At 51.4% G+C, this 21,770-nt stretch overlaps 1 protein-coding gene across 1 annotated transcript; it reads left to right on the top strand.

The window, feature by feature from the left end:
* The first annotated feature begins 893 nt into the window (after positions 1-893).
* On the top strand, positions 894-12,062 carry CCR7 (C-C motif chemokine receptor 7). The gene is made up of 3 exons (XM_027519080.1): positions 894-949; positions 6,891-6,940; positions 10,013-12,062. The coding sequence occupies exons 1-3, from the start codon at positions 940-942 to the stop codon at positions 11,090-11,092; spliced, it is 1,140 nt and encodes a 379-aa protein (XP_027374881.1). The 5' UTR covers positions 894-939; the 3' UTR covers positions 11,093-12,062.
* Positions 12,063-21,770: the final 9,708 nt, after the last annotated feature.

Below are 21,770 nucleotides of genomic sequence, written 5' to 3'. Positions count from 1 at the left end.
GGTGGGGATGGAGGGGATATGGAGAGTCATTTCTAATGAGTAAGGGTTGAGGAGGGGTGGTTTTTCAGGAGGAAGCTATTTTAAATGTTCCAAAATAGACTGTGGTGATGATTGCACAACTCCGTGAATATACCAAAAAAAAAAAAATTCTTTTTGACTGGTACTCTTTAAAAGGGTGAATTTACTTGTGAATTATATCTCAATAAAATTGTACTTAAAAGGAAAAGAAAGAAAGAGGAGAGGAGAGAAAAGAGTAAAGAAAACGAAAGAAAAGAAAAAAGAGGAGAAAAGAGACAACCTGGTCCAATGGCTGACTCATGTTGATGTCCAGCAGAAACCACACAATATCGTAAAGTGATTATCCTCCAATTAAAAATAAATAAATTTCAAAAAAAAGAGAGAGATCCTGGCACATCCCTCCTCTTCTGCTTTCCAACATCTGTCAGTGCCTCCCACTGGCCAAACCTACCCAAAAGCCAGAGGGCAAAGCAGTTTGGGAAATGTAGTCCCCTGTGGCACTGAGTTGGGCAAGGGAAGGATGGGGATGGATCTTTCACTTATCTCCAGCTCCCTGGCATGTGATACCTAGGCTGTAAACATTTATCAAATCAATAAATAGTTTCATTCCCCTGCCTTGGGCGGGGCCCTGAGTCTGCAAGGGGGGCTTCCTGAATGTAAATGACCCAATGATTCATGATCCTATGACCACTGAGTGGGCTGTCACTCTCTTTCACCTTCTCATACCCTTCACACTCTTGGGTCCCAGGAAGCCACCTGAGTCCAGAGCCTGAGTGAGGCCGGACTAGTGGGAGGAGCGGGGATGGGAGGGGCAGGGGAGAGGGTGGCTCCTCTCAAAGCTTAAAAGGGGCTAGAACCACATCCTCCCCAGACAGAGCCCCGGCACAACCTTCCTGTGTGGTTTCAGCCGCCGAGAGAGTCATGGACCTGGGTGAGTGAGCCTCCCCCAAGTGAAAGAGATAGCAGTTACCGGGGTCACTTGGACCGCCAGAATGACTTTGTGGAATGGGGATGGAGGATGGGGTGGAAGGCATGGGGGAGTCTCCCAGAGGGACCAGGTGGTTTTAGTGGGAATCAGTGGCTCCTCCCAGAGAACGTGCTCCCCTGTTCCTCCAGGTACTTCTTTCGGACCTGGGGAAGGGGGTGACCATTGTTACCAAGAATAGTAGGTTCTGCAGAAGGTGCCAGGGCTGGGGTGGTACAGATCTGGACAGCACCTGCTCTGGCTAGCCAGGGGGTGATGGGAAAGGCTATTGGGGGCCCCGTTTCATCAGAGAAATCTTGGAGGGTTCAGGACCCTCCATTCGCCCGCCTATTCCCACCTCTCTCCCAGGCTAAATAGGGCTGAGCTTGTCTGCTTTCTTAGGGTTATGACGAGAGGTAGATTCAAGGTGAGTGCATCGTGTAAATGACACTATACGAGCAACACGAGCTGCACTTATTTTCTCTCTGCTGCACATCCCACGGGGAAGCTGTTGCCTCTTGCCAGTCAAAGGTTGAATGGGCAACACAAAATGAGACCACGAGGGGCCTTCAGCTGAAGTCACAGCCAGGGCCTCCAACTCAGCCCCCAGTCTCACTCACTTTTTCTTCCCGGAGAGATGGCTCTTCCCTTTCCAAAATCCATCCTCTGGTCTAACCTTGGTCTTAACTAGAGGGAGCCAAGGGAAGCCCCAAGCAGGTTCTTAGGGGTTCACCCAGCTCCAGACACCCCATTTACAAATCTCAGCTAAAGTCAGACTGGGCTGAGGCTACAAAGGCCAGGTTCCTGGACGGCTTGTTCTCACCAGCAAACAAACACCACAGCAGCCTCAAAGCCACAAGAGGTTGGCTTTAAAAAGTGAAGGTTCCCTGTTCATCTTCTGCTGTCCTCACACCCCTCCCTATCACACCACAGCCTCTTGCCTTCATGTCGGCTTTTCCCGCCCACTCGGAACCTAGGGTCGACTCAGCAAACAGCTGTCAAAGGGCTAAAGTGGCTGTTGCACCCACCGACCCAGAACTCCTGGAAGGCAGGCTTTGATTCTTGCACCTCTGATTCCCAGGGGCTTTGGAGGTGTGAGCAGAGAAAGGTTTGTGGAATGAATGAATGGCATCAAGAACTCTGATGTTAGTTATTAAAAATAATTTCCCCTCCTTCCAGCAGCCTGCCCACTAATCCCACTTCCCAGACATCTACCCCTACTAACCATGGTACCAGAATGCAGACATTGTCCCCTGGAGACCCCGATCCTGCCCCCCTCTGTTTGACCTCTGTGAAAGAAACCAAGCAGGTCCCCGTGGTGCACTAGTAAAGCCTAGAGAACCGGCTCCCTGATATGTAGTGCTTGCCAATTTCCACGATGTAAATTCTCCCATCATAGCTGATTGCAAGCTGTCAGCCGATTGCAAGCCATGAAACGACTGAGCAGAGAGTCAGAGAGGGATGCACATCACCGATTCGATGAGCCCGCGAGAGCAGCCACAGCGCAGCACGGAGGGTCCTCCTCCCAAGGACTAGGTTTGGGGTGCTAGACTCACAGGCATTAACAGAGGAGGGAGGTCCCTTTAATGCAGGACATGTCTCCAGTATAAAAGGATGTTGTTACTGCTTCACTCAATTCGAGAGAGCCCCAACGGCTGACTGAGCCCCAAATACTGGTAGCGGGGGACATCACGGAGACACTTTGCTCAGATCAGGCTCCAGGGCTCTGGGCCGTTTGTAGGACGGATGAGCCACAGAGGATCTGTTTTTTTCTCTTTGTCAGCCCAGCAGGGCGCCCGAGATGAGTGAGGGGTAGAGTTTCTGTTACACAAAATGAGAAACGCCAGAACCAGAGCTGAGCTGGCCTTTTTCATGATTTGAATGGGCAGCCCCGAGGCGCCTTCTTCATCCATCTTCAAGAAATGGGGCCTAAGACTTCAGTTAGAATTTTCCAAAGCAGAGAAGAAAAAAAATGAGCCATGAGATACTCATTTCCCACAGCTCAGCCAGAGATAGTGGCAGAGGGAGATGTTGAAGGAATTCAGGGCCGATCCCTTCTGGCCTTTGGGGGAGCCTGACTGGGGAAGAGGGGAACCCTGCAGCCTGGGGGAGCTGTTGGGAAATCTCTCCTCTTTGCTTGGTACTTTCAGTCAACTGCTATTGATGGAAGAATTCAGGCAGGACCAGTCTGGTGCAGGGAGAGACACATGTGTCAATGAGCCATTGCAAGAAGGGGCAAGAGAGTGCTGATGGGGTAAAAGGAGGGCAATTGTGAAACCTAAAGAAACGAACAGTGACTATGAGTCACGGGGCATTTAAGCTGGGTTTTGAAGGATGTGTAGAAGTTCTCGAAGCAGACAAGGAAAAGCAAGGGGCCTAGGAGGTAGCAGGACTAGTGATCTCAATGGCTCAATTGCCAGTAATGTAACTGAGGGAATGGGCATAAGATATAGTAAGTGGAGGACAGTGGAGTGATTCAGAGGTTAGCCCCACCTAAAGGCATCCAAATCCAATTTTTTTTAAACTCCATGTAACAAAGCAGAATATCCTGTGGACTCAGCCTGCAGGCTCCCAGCTGGTCAGCTCTAATAAAAGCTAATAGAGACAAGAAGAGGCAAGTTGAGGAGGATGTATAGCACCTGGCTGTACTGAGAAGGAAGGGAGGTAGGACGGACAGGCAGGGTCAATCTTTAAGATTCTGTATGGCACTGCTGAAAAACTTTGGGCTTTTTTACTGAAAGCAATGAGAAACCAGTGAAGATTTTTTTTGTTTTAGTTAGGTGAGTTAAATATCGTGATCTGTGTTTCAGAGGAGCTCTGGGGTGGCAAAGCCTTATGTCAGGGTAGAAGTGGGGCCAGCTCTGGGATGTTACAGGGAGAGAAGCAACAGAACAAGTGACCAATAGATGGAGGAGAGTGTGGATTCCCGTGATGCTCCACAGAGGCTCCAATACACAACAGACTCAACAGAAATGAAGTAGCAGGATTTCCATTCGAAAATCTCAGACCCATCTCTTTGCAGCTGTGTGACCCAAACAAGTGGGTTAACCTCTCTGAGCACTATTTTCTGAAACACAGAATGAGACTCACAAGGGGTAACTCACAGGATATTAGGAGAGAAAGGAACATAAAGTCTGAGAGGCAGCACGGAAGAGGAATTGGGAGTGTGGTTTCTGAAATTAAATGGATTCAAAGCCCAGCTACACTACCAGCCGGCTGTGTGACCTTGGGAAAGTTACTAATCTCTAGTTTCTCTCACTGGGAGCTAAGGTTGGAGTTCTAGGGAATTTCCTTTTCGTTGTGATCATTACCTGAAACTCAAGAACTCAGAAAATACCCAATGCATCACTCAACCACTCCTCAGCCCCTGAGATTCCCAACTTCTCTGGCCCCACCCGGGTGGCTGCCCAAGGCCAGTTGCTTTATGACTTTGTAACAGACAAAAATCATTTGAGTCAAGGCCGTTGACCAGGTCCCTCTGCTTCATACCAGAGTTTCCCCCAAGTTCCTGTTTGGTCACCTTTCTTGAAAAACAACCTATGCTGGTCCTAGAAGATCCCTGCTCAACAACCGTCTCCAACACACCTGGAGGGAGACCTCACCTACACACATCCTCTAGCCCCCGTCCTGAGCCCTCCCCCAGCCAGTGGCAAAAGGACTGGGACAGGGCCCAGGAAAGGAGGTTGATGGAGTGAAATAGAAGCACAGCTCTTGCCCCTCGTGTTTCACCCGTTGTGACATCAAAACCTTGAGGTTTCTCAGTTCTCACTGACAAGTCAGAGCAGGCTTTCTCTAGAGTAACCGAAAGACTGGTACATGTTTAAAGAAACCTCGAGCGCTTCACACCAAGATGAGTCAGTGGAGGTTGAGCAGCTCGTTGGACCGCGAAGAGAGTGTGCTTAAGGGTAGAGATGTGGACTCAAGCTCAGGGGCTCTCGGGATAATTCAGCAAGGAAGGGGGATGAGAGAGGGGAGCCGTGATGTTGCACAAAAATCCATTCCCACCCAGGACTGCAAATACTCAGGGGCAAGCTGGGGACGACAGCTCCTGCCCCCAGAAATAGAAGATGAAGCTAGGAAGTCAGGTCCAAGTAGACGGTGGAGAGCTGGACAGCCACGCTCAGCATCAGGCTGCCATCCTTAGGACTGGTAGAGAGGTCCTAAGGATTTAGCAGGAGGGCACGATGGGGGTTGGCATCAGAGCTATGATTGAGGAAGATGTGCCTAGCAGTAATGTGCAGTATAACAGGAGAAATGCCTGTTTATTTATGTGGCTCCACGCCCTTCCTCCTTCCTCTAAGACACCCCAACCCCAGAATTCCCGTCTTAGGCAAACTCCCTGGATAATGGCAACTTGGATGTCATGTCATGAAATTTCCAGCAGGTGGTGCTGTGGCCAAGCACACGGAGTCACTGGCCCTGTGCTGCTGCATCTTGGAAAGCAGGATTCCTTGCTTGAAGGAATTCCTTCCCTGAGCTTCCAGAAGGTGCTAGAAGCAGGGTCCCAAGCATTGGTCTATTGAACCTCCTGAGACTAGAGGTGCGATGGGTCAGCAAGTCCTGCCTTGTATTCATTCCTGGCATCACAGTTACTGTCTCCCATGGGCTGGTCCAATTATAGGAAGGGGTTTTACAGAGATGAATAGGGCACAGCTCTCAGACTTTAAGTGAGATAAGACCTCTGTATAAATCACCCTGTCGACTTGCTTGGTCTCCCCTGCTTGACCCCCTGGAAGAAATAAATTCCAAGTCCAGCTCTCAACTCAGCCACCAAGCAGGACTGAGCCACCAGGGCTCACATCAGGCCTTGGGAGAACCTGGGTTCTCAACCTGCTGTTCAGAACTAAGGAGGGCCTCCTGGCTTCCAGAAAGTACCCAGCCTCTGACTCCTTCCCACCATTTTTCTCTTTCACCTGCCTCTTTTCTCTTTCACCAAGGCCCTAGATTAAAAGCAAGTTAAAGAAGAGAAAACATATCCATGCAAGTCAAGTGACCTCAGGGAATGGCCTCACTCTTGTCACACAGCCACACAGCAAGGTCCCCACAGGGCAGCTTGGGAGAAGGGCAAACAAGTCATTCATTCATTCATTCATTCAGCAGCACACAGTCTCTGGGCACCTCCTCATTTATGGGCCTGAACTAGGTAAAAGGGACGATGTCCCTGGCCCAAAAGCAGGCTAGGGGCATGGACCAGGTGAACCACCAATGAGTGCTGGATGGATGAGCCATCCATCCAGCTGTTTGAGCTCCCCCAAACAGCCGGGTGAGGGCTGTTTGGGGAAGCCTCATGGGTCCCAGAAGAACTTTCCTATTTGGCCTTGAGAGGCAGTAAGGAACACTCCTTCATGCAGCCCTGTGAAAGCAGTCTACCTCCTCAGCCAGCCTCCACCAGGAAACAGTCAGGGCTTCATAGGTGGCTGCCCACCCACTGGGTGCAGGAAAAATGCTGCCCATTGGCTCCTGGCACCAGAGCAGGGCAGGACACACACACACCACCTCCACCATCTCAGGACCTTGCTTCCTGCACAGCATGGAGTAGGAGGGGATCATCCAGATGCAAGAGTCAAGGTCAGCTGAAGCTCAGCCTTGAGGGATAATCTGGGCCAGGATGGACTTTCCAATTCCAGAAGAGACCCTGAAGAGCCAGGATGGGGGAGCGCCTGCCCTGCATTCTGATCCCCCTCCTTTCCAGGACCCGTTCTGGAGTTGAGGAGCAAGAAGAGGTGATGTCAGTGAGATTGGGCCGCTGGCCAGGTGCCCCAAGGCACAATCTGGCTTTCATGTTCTCAGATGCAGTGTCCAGAGCTTGTGATGAAAGTTCCCTGCGTTCTCCCTGGCTCTGTGGGGTTTTTTCATAACAAAGAGCTAGCCCTGCTGAGCTATAACTTTCCTACCTTGTCTCCTTCAGGGAAGCCAATGAAGAACGTGTTGGTGGTGGCCCTTCTCGTCATTTTCCAGGTGAGGTGTCCTGCCTGCCAAGGAAAGCTCCATTCCCTCTCCCAAATGCCCCTCAGCAAACCTAGCCCTTAAACCCAGGCCCTGGGGTTCTGGTGGAGTCACTGGGCATTTACTGGAAAAAAAATAGACCCAGGCACAAATTTGGTCTTCTTTAAGCCGATGGCTGCCCTCTCCATCTTCTGAGTAACCCTAGAAAGCCACAGGTGTTCTCTGAATCCCTTTACTCCATTTCAATTAAAACTTTTGGGAAAGCAGGTTACCCTGCCTTCCCCACTTCACTTCCAATATCCCCACCCAGGAGACAGAAAAGAAGACTCCTGAGTTCTTGGAGAGAGTTCTTTGCTTTGCCAAAAAGCAAAGGCTGTGAGGTTACTGGGTCTGGAACATATGTGCCCACACCCATGAGTGTAAATCTTCATATGTGAGATGAGAAAAGAACCTGTGGGCAGCTTACTATCCTATCGCCCCAAACATGTCTTCCTCCCAAGACCTCCAGCTAAATGCTCCCTTCGAAGCCCCAGTTCCCTTTTCTGAAATAGACTGATCTGAGCTTCACTGGGGGAAGGGGAGGGGAGGATGGGAACCCTGGAGGGACAGAGGGTGAATGGAATCCATCCTTCAGGGGGGCCCAGAACTCTGGAGGAGCAAAGGCCACCAGCTTACAGGTCTCAGCTTCTCCATCCCAGATGTGGAGACAGAAAATCCACACCCACCAAGTGTCAGAGTTAGAAATCCACTCTTCCCCCGACTTTGCTGGGGTTGGGAGCTCTCTTGGAGCCGGAGGAGGCGGCTGAGGCCAGAGCTGGAGAGGCAGTGCTTCAGAACTTGGCTCCTCCCCAGGTCTGGAGGCCAGAGAGGCAGTTTTCCAGGAGCTCTGGCCTGAGGCAGGCCCCAAGCTGGGCACTGTTCCCAAAGCCCCATCCCAGAGGCCTCCTGGAGCTTGGGTTGTAGCCTACAGCCTGGCCCCCTTCCCCAACAGCCCTCCCTCCCCACCATCTCCCCTCTTCCCAGGACTCCAGAGGGCTGGAGTGCTAACAATGGAGGCTGGAAGGTTGGGGAGGGGATGAGGGACAGCTGGGCTCATCCTCCTCTTTACCTGGGGAGATGGGGGTGGCTCAGATGGGGCAGGATGTGGTGGGGCTGTGGGCTGCAGAGACATCAAGCCTGGTGGCCCCTGGTGAGGGGTGGGGCAGGTATGAAGAAGAGAAAAAGGAGGCAGAACGGGGCAGTGGGAAGCACAGGTCATAGAGGCTGGGTGTATTGCCCGCTGAAGCCCAGAACCCCCTTATATCCAGATCTGAGGTCTCGGGTGTTACCCTGGATAGCCAAGGACAGCCAGCCTCTCGCAGGCCTCCCGGGCTGCAGTCATATCCGGAAAAGAGAAAAGGGTTGCCACTGACATCTCTTCTCAAGATAGCAATGACCCAAAAAAGGCTGCAGGATATGATTTGGTCCTCACCCTGTCCCCACACAGAACAGTGATTAATCCAGAATTTGGAAGTGAGAAAGAGCCAGGATACAGGCAAATCAGGAGACTGGGTTCCCGTTCTGGCTCAGTAACCTTGAACCAGTCACACTGTTTCTCCAAGAGCCTCCTTTCATCACCTCTACAGTCCCTCCAGTTCCCCCATCGTATAAATCCATCACACAGGGCTGCCCAGGGCCCCATTCCCGGAGGACGGACCAGGAGCTTGCTGAGGCAGTTTCCAGCCCAGCTCCCCGCCCCACACAGCTCAGCCACCCCATGTGTCTCCTTCATTGATCAAATCACAGCTGTCTGCCTGAACTTTCACCCTGCCCTGCAGATAGGCTAAAAAAAAAAAAAAAGCCCTGAACATGTGAGCCCTACTGTTTGGAATTTGCCAGAAGAGACAGTGAGGAAGAGAGAGGAGTAAGGTGCGGGGAGAGGGTGGGAAGATGGCAGGAAGGCGGAGATATGGCTGTGCTTCCTTCCCATGCCCAAGAGGACTCACAGCTGAGGCTGCAGCCCCACCATCCACTTGGGCCCACATCGCCTGAGCTCCTGCTGCCTGCCGGTCTCTGTGCCTGGGGCCCCAGGGATCCAGAAGCCTTCCAGTCACTCACCACCCATGATCACAGCATCTTGCCCCAACCCAGGGCTTTGTGGCCTCTTAACAGAGTTTTCCCTTCCTCTCTTCTCACTCCACTTCCTTGGTGGCTCAGGGGTAAAGAATCCACTTGCAATGCTGGAGACACAGGTTCGATCCCTGAGTTAAAAAGATCCCCTGGAGAAGGAAATGGCAACCCACTCCAGTGTTCTTGCCTGGGAAATCCCATGGAGAGAGGAGCCTGGTGGGCCACAGTCCATGGGGTCGCAAAGAGTCGGACCCAACTTAGCGACTATAACCACCAGCACCTTCTCACTCTGGGCCCTCCTCAACCTTAGCCCAAGTGGATTTTCCCTCCAAAGCTGGGGTATTTTTGTAAGCCCCCTCCCTTGGAAAGTTCTTTCTACCAGATTCCAAAGGAGGCTCAAAAAGAAAGACCTACCATCCCATTCTTGTGGAGTTTCCAGCAGGCAAAATCAAAGTTCCATGAAGACAAAAGGATGCCAGAATCTGAGTTAGGAACCTCACAACAACCAGGTGAAGGAGATAGTATTCATCTCCATTTCACGAATAGAAAACTGCGGCTTGGAGAGACAAAGTATATTTAACCAGGCCAAGGCTCTTTTGACCCCCAAGCCTAGACCATTTCCAGTCTGCCATTAACATCTGTAAGATCAAGTCTCTCAGAAGACTTGCTGCTTACTAGAAATGCAGAATCCCAGGCTTCACCTTATCCTACTACATGATATGAACCAAATCCCCAAGTTCAAGAGCATGTTAAAATGAGAAGCCACCAATTTGAAATTGAAGAATCACCTAGAAAGTTTAGACAAACAGATTCCTGGGCCCCAGCTCCTGACATTTGGGTTCAGTGGGTCTCAGATGGGGGTCTAAGAATTCGCAGATGATGCTGATCACAGTTTGAAACCACTGCTCCAGACAGTCGCAGAGCAGTGAGATTTCAAGCCACTCAGCTAAGCTGGAGCACGTTCCTTCCCTGCAGGTGTGCCTCTGCCAAGATGAGGTCACGGACGATTACATCGGAGACAACACCACGGTGGACTACACGCTGTACGAGTCCGTGTGCTTCAAGAAGGATGTGCGGAACTTCAAAGCCTGGTTCCTCCCGATCATGTACTCCATCATTTGCTTCGTGGGCCTTCTGGGCAACGGGCTGGTCATGCTGACCTACATCTATTTCAAGAGGCTCAAGACCATGACTGATACGTACCTGCTCAACCTAGCCCTGGCAGACATTCTCTTCCTTCTGACCCTCCCCTTCTGGGCATACAGCGCAGCCAAGTCCTGGGTCTTTGGGGTCCACGTTTGCAAGCTCATCTTTGGCATCTACAAGATAAGCTTCTTCAGTGGCATGCTCCTGCTGCTATGCATCAGCATCGACCGCTACGTTGCCATCGTCCAGGCCGTCTCGGCCCACCGCCACCGTGCCCGTGTCCTTCTCATCAGCAAGCTCTCCTGCCTGGGCATCTGGATGCTGGCCATAGTGCTCTCCACCCCAGAGGTGATGTACAGCGGGATCCAGAAGAGCAGCAGCGAGCAGGCACTGCGGTGCTCCCTTGTCACCGAGCACGTGGAGGCCTTGATCACCATCCAGGTGGCCCAGATGGTGGTAGGCTTCCTGATCCCCCTGATGGCCATGAGCTTCTGCTACCTCGTCATCATCCGCACCCTGCTCCAGGCACGCAACTTCGAGCGCAACAAGGCCATCAAGGTGATCATTGCTGTGGTCGTGGTCTTCGTAGCCTTCCAGCTGCCCTACAACGGGGTGGTTCTGGCCCAGACGGTGGCCAACTTCAACATCACCAGCGGCACCAGCTGCGAGCTCAGCAAGCAACTCAACATCGCCTACGATGTCACCTACAGCCTGGCCTGCGTCCGCTGCTGTGTCAACCCTTTCTTGTACGCCTTCATTGGCGTCAAGTTCCGCAGCGACCTCTTCAAGCTCTTCAAGGACCTGGGCTGCCTCAGCCAGGAGCAGCTCCGGCAGTGGTCTTCCTGCCGGCACACCCGACGGTCCTCCATGAGTGTGGAGGCTGAGACCACCACCACCTTCTCCCCGTAGGAGGCACCTCCACTGGGACTAGAGGGACCTCTCCCAGGGCCCCTCGGATCAGGGACATGGAGCAGAAGATCCAACAGCTGCTGAGGGAAAGGCTGGTCTGGCCATTAAGGTTTATCTCGTGGTGAAAACCTGAGCCGCAGAAGACAGAACGCCAACCCTCGCTAGCTACCTCAACCAAGGCTGCAAAGAGACATGGTTGATAAGCTACCCCAGATCCTGCAACACTCCAAAACCAAGACCATTATCCTCTAAACCCCAAAACCAGAGGTGAAAGTCAAGAAACAGCTCACACCTCGCGAAGTGGGGGAGCAGGTGTTGGTGAGATCTAGGTGGTGGAAGGGGCCCAGCGAGCATTCCAGATCAATGTTCTTCTCAAAAGAAGTCCTCCCCAAGACTCAAGGCAAAGTATTCCAGAAAGCCAGGCTTTGTCCCCAAGACAAGAGACCGTGGGGAGATTTCTCGCCTGAGCAGGGGAACAAGGATGCCAGTGGGTCAAACTAACTCTCTGAATCCCTGCCTCCATCTCTCTTTTTCCTCTGGCATTCGAGCCAGCAAGAATCGGCAGCCTCCGAGCCTCCTAAAAGCATACTGAGCCCTCGCCCGCCACCTCTCCTCAGGCTCTCCACGCTGAATGGGGTGTGGTGCTTCCCACAGGCCAGGCCCCGCCTAAGCCATGTTCCCAGCCAGGATTCTGGGGCAGAGATGAAGTATGGCTGGCCCATCTCAGGTCTTAGCTCGGCTCCAAAGGGAGGAGCAGGCAAGGAGAAAGGTTAGGGGCCGGGGGTGGGTGACAGTGCTGCCTGCTGCCAGCCAATGAGCTGCTGCTTTGTTCTTTGCCACAGGGACAAAACATCTCTCATCCTGTTCTGCTTTCAGTTCATTAAGAGAGCACATTTTACTCATTACAAATAAAACTTTTCCCTGGAGGAAACAACTTTAAAAGAAAGGGAAAAAAGTGTTTTTCAGTAAATGGCAAATGAGTGTGTTCTTGTTTTGCAAACCCCACACCCCACCTGACCACCCCACAGCCCTTTTCTCCCCCAGGCTTCATTGTTCAGAGATGCTCAGAGCCACAAGGTCTGCTTGAGCTATGCTCTGAGCCCTTCCAATGACACAGGCCCTGAGTGGCTGAACGAGGGAGGAGGGGCAGCAGGACAAGGTGTCCAGCTTGCAAACACCTTTCCAGAGCTCCCGGGACCCAAGCCTATGCAGTCAGCAGTGATCTAGAGCCACAGTCTGAGCCGAGCTCTGAAAAGAACCAAGTTATCTCTGTAGCATCTATGGCTGGGAACCCTCCCTGACCCTTAGTAGCACTTCCACACTGTCCTGTTCATCTATCCCAGCTCAGTCTGGAACTGGAGCCCTTGTCCCTTAGTCAGTCTCCCCAGGCTCCCAAATGGTATTTAGAGGGAGGACCTCCCCCCGACACCCATCTGCCGTGGCATCCTGGATCCAGGGGGCTTGAGATGGGACCCACGTGATACATCCTGTACTGGATGCTTGGGAGTCAGGTCTGCCCTTGACCCTTCCTGACCACTATTGCAACAATGGCCTTCCATTGTGTGGACACCCATTGTGGAGGGGAAGGGATCAAGGAACAGCCACTGATCCCATCACAGGCCCAGGATCCATGTCACTGGGTGTTCTGATGCCTGCCCAGTCCCCGGCTTCTCCAAGCCAGAGAGGTTAGTCCAGCCTGTGATGTATGAGGACCTGGTGCTATAATAGCTCAGGGTCTGGAGGTGGGAGGAAGCTAAAACACTCATGAAAAGGTGATTCCATCAATTTTCCAAAGTGAAAAGAGCCTCATTGGGAAAAGAGTCTGCCTGGAAATGAAAACCATTCTCTCATCTCATAAGCACATTGCGGTCCCTCCTCCACCGGCTGCACTGGGCTCGAGCCGGGACCGGCACCCTGAGAAGGATGAGGCTGGCACACGGTGCCGTGGCCCCAGCAGCCACATTAATATTAATCAGCGCAGCTGCCATGGTGGGAGGGGTGACCCCAGCACAACTGCGGGCCTTGAGGGGAGCGTGCCGGGACGTAAGGGTGGGAATGCTGGTGTGTACATCCTAGTGAACTTACATGTGGGAAAATATCCCCCCTTCCTGAAGGGGAGGAATGCAACAGAGCCGTCATGAGCAGGAAGCCAGGCCAACCGCACAAACACGCCACCTCGGCTTCAAATACGTTTTTCTAAAATACCTCCAAGTATTTGCAAAACCCCCAGCAATGTCCATTCTCCACAGTCCTGTGTCTCAGAAGCACTGACCTCGGCTCACTGCTGGCCTGGTCGCTGCTCGCTTGCACAACGCCCTCTACCCTGAGGTGGGACGGGGGCCTAGGATGAAGGAAGGGACTCACTGGGAACACCCAGGGCTCTCTCTTTCTCTCTCATCTGCTTCATGGTTCACAGCCCCACGACCCCTCCGAAACTCCCCTTATTTCCATCACCAGTGCCTCGCCCCCTCTTCCTTCACAGCTACAACCCCAGGCTATAAATCTGATTTTTTAGCCTGGAGCTGCACATCTCTTGAACCATGGATTCACGGAGCTGCAAGGAACCTCAAAGATCAGCTGGCCCAACCTCTAATCATTCTCTAGTTGAGAAAATTGAGGTCCGGGGGAGGAACTCATTTGCCTAAAGAGACACTGCAACATGGGGAAGTAGGTAAACTTGCTTTGGGGACTTGAGGATCTGGCAGGACTGCAGGAGGTGGGTGAGGGAGAGCGGAGACGCTGGAGCCCGGCCGACTTGGACTCTCATCTCTGCTGCTTCCCAGCTGTGTGACCTTCAGCTGTTGCTCAACTGCTCTGAGTCTCAGATTTCTCAACAGCAAAATGGAGAGGATTTGGCAAACATATAGCACAATGCCCGGAATGCCTGGAACTCGGAGTCTGCAGCCAGACCTCCTGGTTTGAATCTCAGCTGTACTACGTGGGCTGGATCCTTAGTCTCTCTGTGCCTCAGTCTTCTAATCTGTGTAATGGGGATGGGGGTCCCCAGGTGGCGCTAGTGGTTAAGAACCCACCTGCCAATGCTGGAGATGTAAGAGACACAAGTTCGATCCCTGGGTAGGGAAGATCCTCTAGAGGAGGGCACAGCAACCCACTCTAGTATCCTTTCCTGGAGAATCCCATGGACAGAGAAGCCTGATGGGCTACAGTTCATAGGGTTGCACAGAGTCGGACACAACTGATGTGCCTTAGCATGCACATAATGTGGATGACGAAAGAACCTACCTCTTAGGATGGTTCTGAGCAGTAAATGAATTCCTATATGTAAAATGCTTGGACATCCTTAAAAAGGATTGTTGGTAATCATTAAAATGTTCAATAAATGGTAGATTTTTAAAAGTTGCTAACCACTAGGAAATCAAATTCATTTCCATCCCCCTATAATTTATAAATCAAGCTAGAAGACAACTTTGAAATTAGTCTCTGCTTCTCACCCATTGTATGGGTAAGTCAACTGAGGCTCGGAGAGGGAAATGACTCTCCTGAGGTCTCCCATGAGCTCTAGGCAATGGTAGAAATTGATAGTTCTCGAGCTCCCATCCAGAGCTCTTCCCCCAGTCCGCCCCACTGGCTTGCACACATCCCCCCTCACACACACCAGCCTCATCCAAGACTGTCCAGCACTTCTTAGGCAGGCACTGTCCCTCTTGTCCTGCAGCAGGTCCCTAAGAAGACCCTCTCCTCTCCCTCTTCAATAGTTTCCATCCTGCCCATTAGGTTGGGGAGAATGAAGTACAAAAGACATATGGCAGTGGTTCCAGAGGAAATCGGGCAACTGATTTTTTTAAGAAAGAGTCCGCTCTGGGTGTTAGGTTCTCGGTTGCATTTCTGTGTTGAGGGTGAACAGTTCGAGGAAGAAGAAACTGGCCTCTGGGGGTGAGGGGTTAAGGCAAATGACATGGGGAGTGGGGAGCAATTCTGAGAGGTGAGCAGAAGGCAGCGGTGAGGAAGGGGAGGGGTGAGTTCTAAGGATGACAGAGCTGGGAGCTAGACTTGGAGAGCATTCTCAGTGGGTAGAAAGCTACCCCCACTACACTCATACAAACACACACAGCACGCACACATTTCCCTGAGCCTCCCAGTCTCAGGTGGGGAGGAAGGGGCTATGTTAGCCCTACAGACAGATGGGCCCATGGCTTTCTTTGCCAGAAATGGGTTACAAATGGCCCAGTTTCCCGATCTGAGCCCATAGAAAAAACCCCCAAGGAAAAAGAAGGGGGATCTCTCCCTTAACTCAAAAGAACAACCCTGTCAGCCCTCCTAGCCCCCACCCCAGGAAAGAGGCCCTGCAGGAAGTAGTCTTGTCACACACACACACACATCCCACACAAACCACACACACAGACACACAAACCACACACGCACACACGCACACACAAACCACACACCAACACCAACCTCCCTGTCATTTGTCATTTATCTTGTCTCAGGCCCAGAAAGAGATCCAGACAAGGGGCCTGTGGCAGAGAAGATTCACAGCCCTTGCTCAGCAGCCAGTGTAGCTCTAGACTAAGGCATGAATCAAACTGAGCTCATTCTCCCTCGGGCTCCTCTGTGTGCGGGCATGTGTGTGTGGCTCAATCCAGACTTCCCAGAGGCTGTCAGTTCTCTGCCTCCCACATTCTCCACTTTGAAGGCGGAGAAAACCTTATGTTTGCCTATTGTTCATCAGCCTCAGGGTATTCACTTGCTGGGCTGTTCTGTGCGTCACAGTGACCACTACACAGCATGCCTCTGGATTCTCATCTCTGGGGAAATAAACATCTCCCTGCTGGACAGGGAGGGGGCAGGTTTTGCCTGGTACTGAGGGTCTGTTTTGTTCCCTCTAGTGGCAGTAGGTCCCAGGGTCAGACTGCAAGAGAGCCAGAGGGCAGGGGAGGAAACACGCCTGGTCCTGGCGTCCTCCGAGGCTGGGTCAGAACTCGCTTAGGACACGAGATGATCACTGCTCTAAGTAAATATCTGACATTGTGAAGTTCAACAGATGTCGCAGATGAAACGTCCCCAAACTCTTTCCCAATGTTTACAAAGGGGCCTGGGAACTCGTGCACATTTATCTTGTATGGTTTATGCAAACTTCACTCAGAGCTGAGCGGAAACATAATCACATGCAATGGCTGGAGGGTGCGTTCTTCGCAGGCTGGGGAGGGACAGACGTGGCCAAAGGTATGTGATCAAGCCAGGCGCCAGGAGTCACCCACAGAGGCACCAGGGCTTCCTCCTACCCGCCCTCCCTGACCGCTGACCCCCAGGCTTGCCTGCGTGAACTCCTCTTTCCACCACACACCTGCTCTGCTCACCTCTGTCAGGGATGCTCATCTGCTCAGGGCACTGCTGCTGCTGCTGGCAACCTCTGGACTCAATAGTTCAGGAAAAGGGGAGCAGGGAGAAGGATAAGGCCTGGGCAGTTCACAGACCCAACCCTCTGCATGCCCCCTCCATACAAGAGGCAGGCCCAGACCCACCTGGCATCCTCCAATCTCGTCAAAGGCAGAACTTGGACTTCAGTCAAGAACTGTATACCTCCTCCACCCCAGCCTCCCTTTCAGTTACCCAACTCCTGCCCAATCCTCCTTACCCCCAAACTTGTGTTAGGGGAAGCACACTGATTGAAACCGCCCACCCTGGCCAGGCACCGTAGTAACCATTTGCATGAGTTGTTTTATGACAGGAGATCCTGATAAGGAATACGGAACTAATGAGCCACCACCAACGGGAAGAGTTCGGGAAAGGTCTAAAGGAGACACCGCGTGTCCGTCCACTTCCCAGAATCCCTCTCACTAGCATCCATCTTGGCTGAGCGATGCATGCGCCACCAGGAAATACTCTGAATTAGAATGATTGGCCAAAGACCACCCAGATACTAATCCCATCACCATAAAACCCGAGACTGCGAGCCACGCGGCAGAGCAATTCTCCTGGGTTCCCTTACCCTACTGCTCTCCACTCGGGTGCCCTTTCCCAATAAAATCTCTTGCTTTGTCAGCACATGTATCTCCTCGGACAATTCATTTCTGAGTGTTAGACAAGAGCCCAGTTTCGGGCCCTGGAAGGGGTCCGCTTCCTGCAACACTTGGACATGAACTACTTAGAACTTGTGAGCTTGCATTTCTGGAGGACTCAGAGCTGGGAGACAGTTGGTGGAGGAGGGGAGGGTTAAGAAAGGGACTTCAGGAAACATGGAGCCTCAGGGTGGAAGCAGCCTCAAAGAAGGGGAGGGGTCCTAACCTGGTTGCTCACAGCTCACAGTGGTGAGTGACTATGATGCTCCAGGACTATGCTCTGTATTCCATCTCCTGCTGAATTCTTATGACAACAGGTGAGGAAACCTAAGCTTAGAGAACTTGTGTAACCTACCTAGGTAACACAGCCAGAAAAAATAACTACAGCCTGAGACTCCCCTGGTGGTCCTGTGGTTAAGACTTCACCTTCCAATACAGGGGGTGTGGGTTCAATACCTGGCCAAGGAGGTAAGATCTCACATGCCTTACAGTCAAAAAACCAAAGCATAAAACAGGAGCAATATTATAACAAATTCAGTAATGACTTTTTTAAATGGTGCACAATAGAATCTGCCCACAATGTGGGAGACCTGAGTTCAATCCCTGGGTCAGGAAGATCCCCTGGAGAAGAGAATGGCAACCTGCTCCAGTATTTCTTGCCTGGAGAATTCCAAGGACAGAGGAGCCTGGTGGGCTACAGTCCTTTGGGTCACAAAGAGTCAAACACGACTGAGTGATTAACACCACATCAAAAAAATCATAAAAAAAAGAATACAACTTTATTAGGATTTTATCATGCACTACACATTGTACTAAGCTTCCCATCTGATCCCATTTCATTTTCACAACAACTCTACTTGAATCCCATTTTACAGAAGAGGAAACTGAGGCTCAGGGAAGTTAAGGAGATTTGTCAAAATCACATAGCTACCATTTGATAAAGCTACTAAGTGATTTCAACCAGTTCTAGCTGGCTTCTCAAGCTCATGCTCCTGCCACTCCACCCCATGGGCCAACTAAATATCTGTTTATTCATTGTCAAATACATACAAAGCCCCTACTTCTTGCCAGCCATTGTGTTCAGTACAGCCAACATTTCTCATAACCCATTGGATGCAGAGCACTGACCTGGGAGAAGGGAAAATCAAGTGCCAAAGACACAGCCCCACCTGCCCAGGGGGATGTAACCCCACAGGTGGGCGGCAGCCAGGCTTTGTTGCTCCCTTCAAGCTTTGTCTCCCCTTCTCTCCTCCAGGCCCTGATTTCCACACAGGCTTCTTCCACAGGCTCACCCTGCGGGGCTCTGTGCCTAAGAGGTAGGGGTATCTTGGCTCTCCCATGGGCTCAATGGGCAAAACGGGGCTGTGAGATGAGGGAGCCGGACTAAATGGGTGGGGTCAGCCAGCAGAGCTCTGGGCACACTGATGCCTGAAGAGGTGCAGAGTGAGTGGGTGAGGGGCTGAGGAAGCTGCCACACCTCCAGCTGTGGTTTCTGGTGGGGCCACCGAGGCAGCAGGTGGAGGGAAGTGCTTGTCACTCATCCAACAAAGGCAGTGAAACAAAAGCCTCCCGGGGCTCTGTGGGCGCAGGCAGCCAAGGCGCCAAAAATAAAACACACACCTTTCCTTTGATAGACCCTAGCAGCTGCGGAGGGGCCTGGCCCCAGGGGAGTGGTGAGGAAAGAGCTCAGATTTCATGCCCAGCACAGCTCCCCCCGCCCCCCAACACACACACACACACACACACACAAGCAGCACACTCACTCATATACACGACCAGTTTCACGGGTCTGAGACCCATGCAATCACACAGAGCCTGTACTCAGAAGGGCCCACACCTGATTAAATGCTCAACTGTCTCTGTCTTGAAATTCTTCATAATTTTTGAACAAGAGGCCCAGCATTTTCATTTTGGACAGGACCCTGCAAGCTCTATAGCTGGTTCTTTGGGTATGCATCCTTAAGCACATGCATTCACCAAATGTTAAGAAGCACAAAACAGTTAGATCAGACAATATATACACTGTACACACACACACACACACACACACACACACACACACACACACGAGTACAGACACATAAACACCCCACCCCACATCAAACAACAGTCATCCCTCGTGCACACTCACTGTAGTGCACACTCACAACCCAGAGGGCCGTGGACACTCACAGCTGATGCTCAGAGACCTGCAGCCCACTGGCACAGTTTGATCAACTTTTAACACTGGGGACAGCAGAGAAAAGCACTGGGGAACGGGTCTAGGGGTGGAGTGGAGAAATAGGTTTGTTTAATCTGTCCCCAGGATCCCCAGCAGCTATAGCCAGCTTCTCTCATTGGCCTGGGACCAGAAGCTGGGACCAAAAGAAAGGATGAGCGTGGAAAGTGGAGGGGTCAGAAAAAAAGAAGAAAGTAAAAGAATCAAATGGGGAGGGGGCAGGGCATGCATGGAGAGGGAGAGAGGACAGCAGGGTAGGAGGGAAATCTCCAGGCAGTGAGCCTAATCAGTGGTCCCATCAGAGTTTAGACAGTCTTGGAGGGACTTCCCTGGTGGCTAAGACTTCCAGTGGCTAAGACTCTGTGCTTCCGATGCAGGGGACCCAGGCCATAACTAAAGATCCTGAATGTTGCAACTAAGACTTGGAATAGCCAAATAAATAATTAAAAAAAAAAAAAGAAGGTCTTGGACTCAGAAAGTAAGAACAATGACTCTGACCTTCTTAAAAGTACAGCACACCCCACCTCACTCCAGAAGAGAGGCAGTTCTAAGCTTCCCCACCTCTGCTTCTCACTAGCCACCAGTCCTTGGGCAAAGCACTTAACTTTTCAGCCCCAGCTCCCTTCTCACATCCTCATTGCAGGGTGGTCAGGTAGGCATCAATACTGTGCTCTCACCTCCTGGATTCTCCCCAGCACTGGACATCTCATCTCCTTGTCAGGGCTTGCCATCCGACCCTGGGCTCAGAAACTCCCTCCTTCCCAGCCAGATGCAGATGTGGACCTAGCCCAGCATCCTTTCAGGGACAGTCAGCATCCCCATGTTCTTTATGATCCCACTGCACCTTTCCCCCGACAAGCCAGGAGGACCCCAAGACCTGGGACTTTTTCTTCCTCTTCTACTTTCTGCCCCCAGCCTGACCTCCCTTGTGTAAAGCTGCTCCAGGCTCTCTGCCCTGAGATCCCAATAATCTGTTAGGTGGTGCCACACACCAAGGAGTTCACCAGGAAACAAATCAGCTCTCAAGGGAGTCCACTGTGCCCTCGGGCTGCCCCCATTACAGTCACCTTCAGGGAAAGAGGAGCTGCCACCCAAGTGCTTGGTTTCACTGGAATTCTTCCAAGAGCATAGGTCCCTCAGACCCCTACACACTCATACTCCCTTGATTTACAAGAAGGAAACAAAGGCATTGAAGAATGAAAGGGTGGGGGCAAGCAGCAGAGTTGTGGTCTGTGGTCTTTCTGATCTGCAGCCCCTAGGAGACCAGACACAGTGTGGTCTTTCCCCACTGCCCAGCCTCTCCAGTGGGCAGATGCCTCCTATTCCCCAGGCCAGCCAGGGTCGGGGGTTGGTCATCAGAGGTCCCCTGGACAGGGAGGAGGGAGCAAAGCAGAGCACCTGGCCTGAGATTCCCATACCAACTTCACCTTTTACCTTCTCTGTCGCCTCAACAAGTACTCTCTCCTTCCAAGCCTTAGTCTGCCCCATGGAAAAATGGGCACAGTGTTGTCCTAACAACTTCCCTAGAGCTGTTGGGCGAATTCCGCTCAATGAGATCAAGAGGATGGAGGAGCTCTCTGTGACCACAAAGTGATAAGAAAATACAAACTTTCTTCGTATTGGTTCACTTAATGATCTCTAACTGGGAAATTCACACACAACAGGGGCCTCATCTTGGTGGTCACCAGACATGAAAGCCTCCAGCCTAGACATCAGTCTTTTTCTTTTTTTTTAGTTTATTTATTTTAAATGAAACAAAGATGAATATTTTAATGAGAGAAGGTACAATTCACAAAGAATAGACATCATAACCACAAAGACACCTAGCATTAGACACATAACCACAAAGAAACAAAGATATATAAATCAAAAATTCAGAAGAAATATAGGGAAAAAGAAAAAAAAATAATCATAGTGAGACATATTAACGTTTCTCTGAGAATATTTTATCAAGTGCAGAAAAAGTAAGAATAGGAGCATCTGGAATGATGCCATTAATAATTTAAATATAATAGACTTTAATTAATTATATTAATCTTATATCCTACACAAATATATTTAAAATTCTGTATGTCATATGTTGCTACTAGATAGACATCAGTCTTTAGCGAGGGTAGAGAGAGACACTTCCCACGACAATCACTGGAATAATCTCTGCTGAAGGCGTGGGTGCCTGCTTTGACCTTTTAAGGGTAATTTTTCCCCCAGAGATGTAGGAGTTTAGCACCCCTGACACATGAGAACAGAAGTCTCTTGCTTTGGCTGCAGGGCGGGGGAGCGACTCTGCCACAACCTGTGTGCTCCCATAGCCTCCGGTCCCTGACAGGCTGAGCCCACTTCTGACCACAGTTCCTTCCAGGAAAGGAGGTTTCAACCACACTTCGAAGGTTCTTACCAACCCCTGATTGGCTGGCCTAGCCAGTGCCTGCCACAGAATAGA

This window comes from Bos indicus x Bos taurus, chromosome 19 (assembly GCF_003369695.1).
Source record: "Bos indicus x Bos taurus breed Angus x Brahman F1 hybrid chromosome 19, Bos_hybrid_MaternalHap_v2.0, whole genome shotgun sequence".
Lineage (NCBI taxonomy): Eukaryota > Metazoa > Chordata > Mammalia > Artiodactyla > Bovidae > Bos > Bos indicus x Bos taurus.
The sequence above is the reverse complement of the archived record's forward strand: the minus strand, read 5'-3'. Positions and strand labels throughout refer to the sequence as shown.

What these genes read in the sequence shown, in the direction of transcription:
- CCR7 (XM_027519080.1), top strand. An exon ending in CCCTTCTCGTCATTTTCCAG is followed by an intron (nt 6,941 to 10,012) that starts GTGAGGTGTCCT and finishes CCTTCCCTGCAG; the next exon opens with GTGTGCCTCTGCCAAGATGA.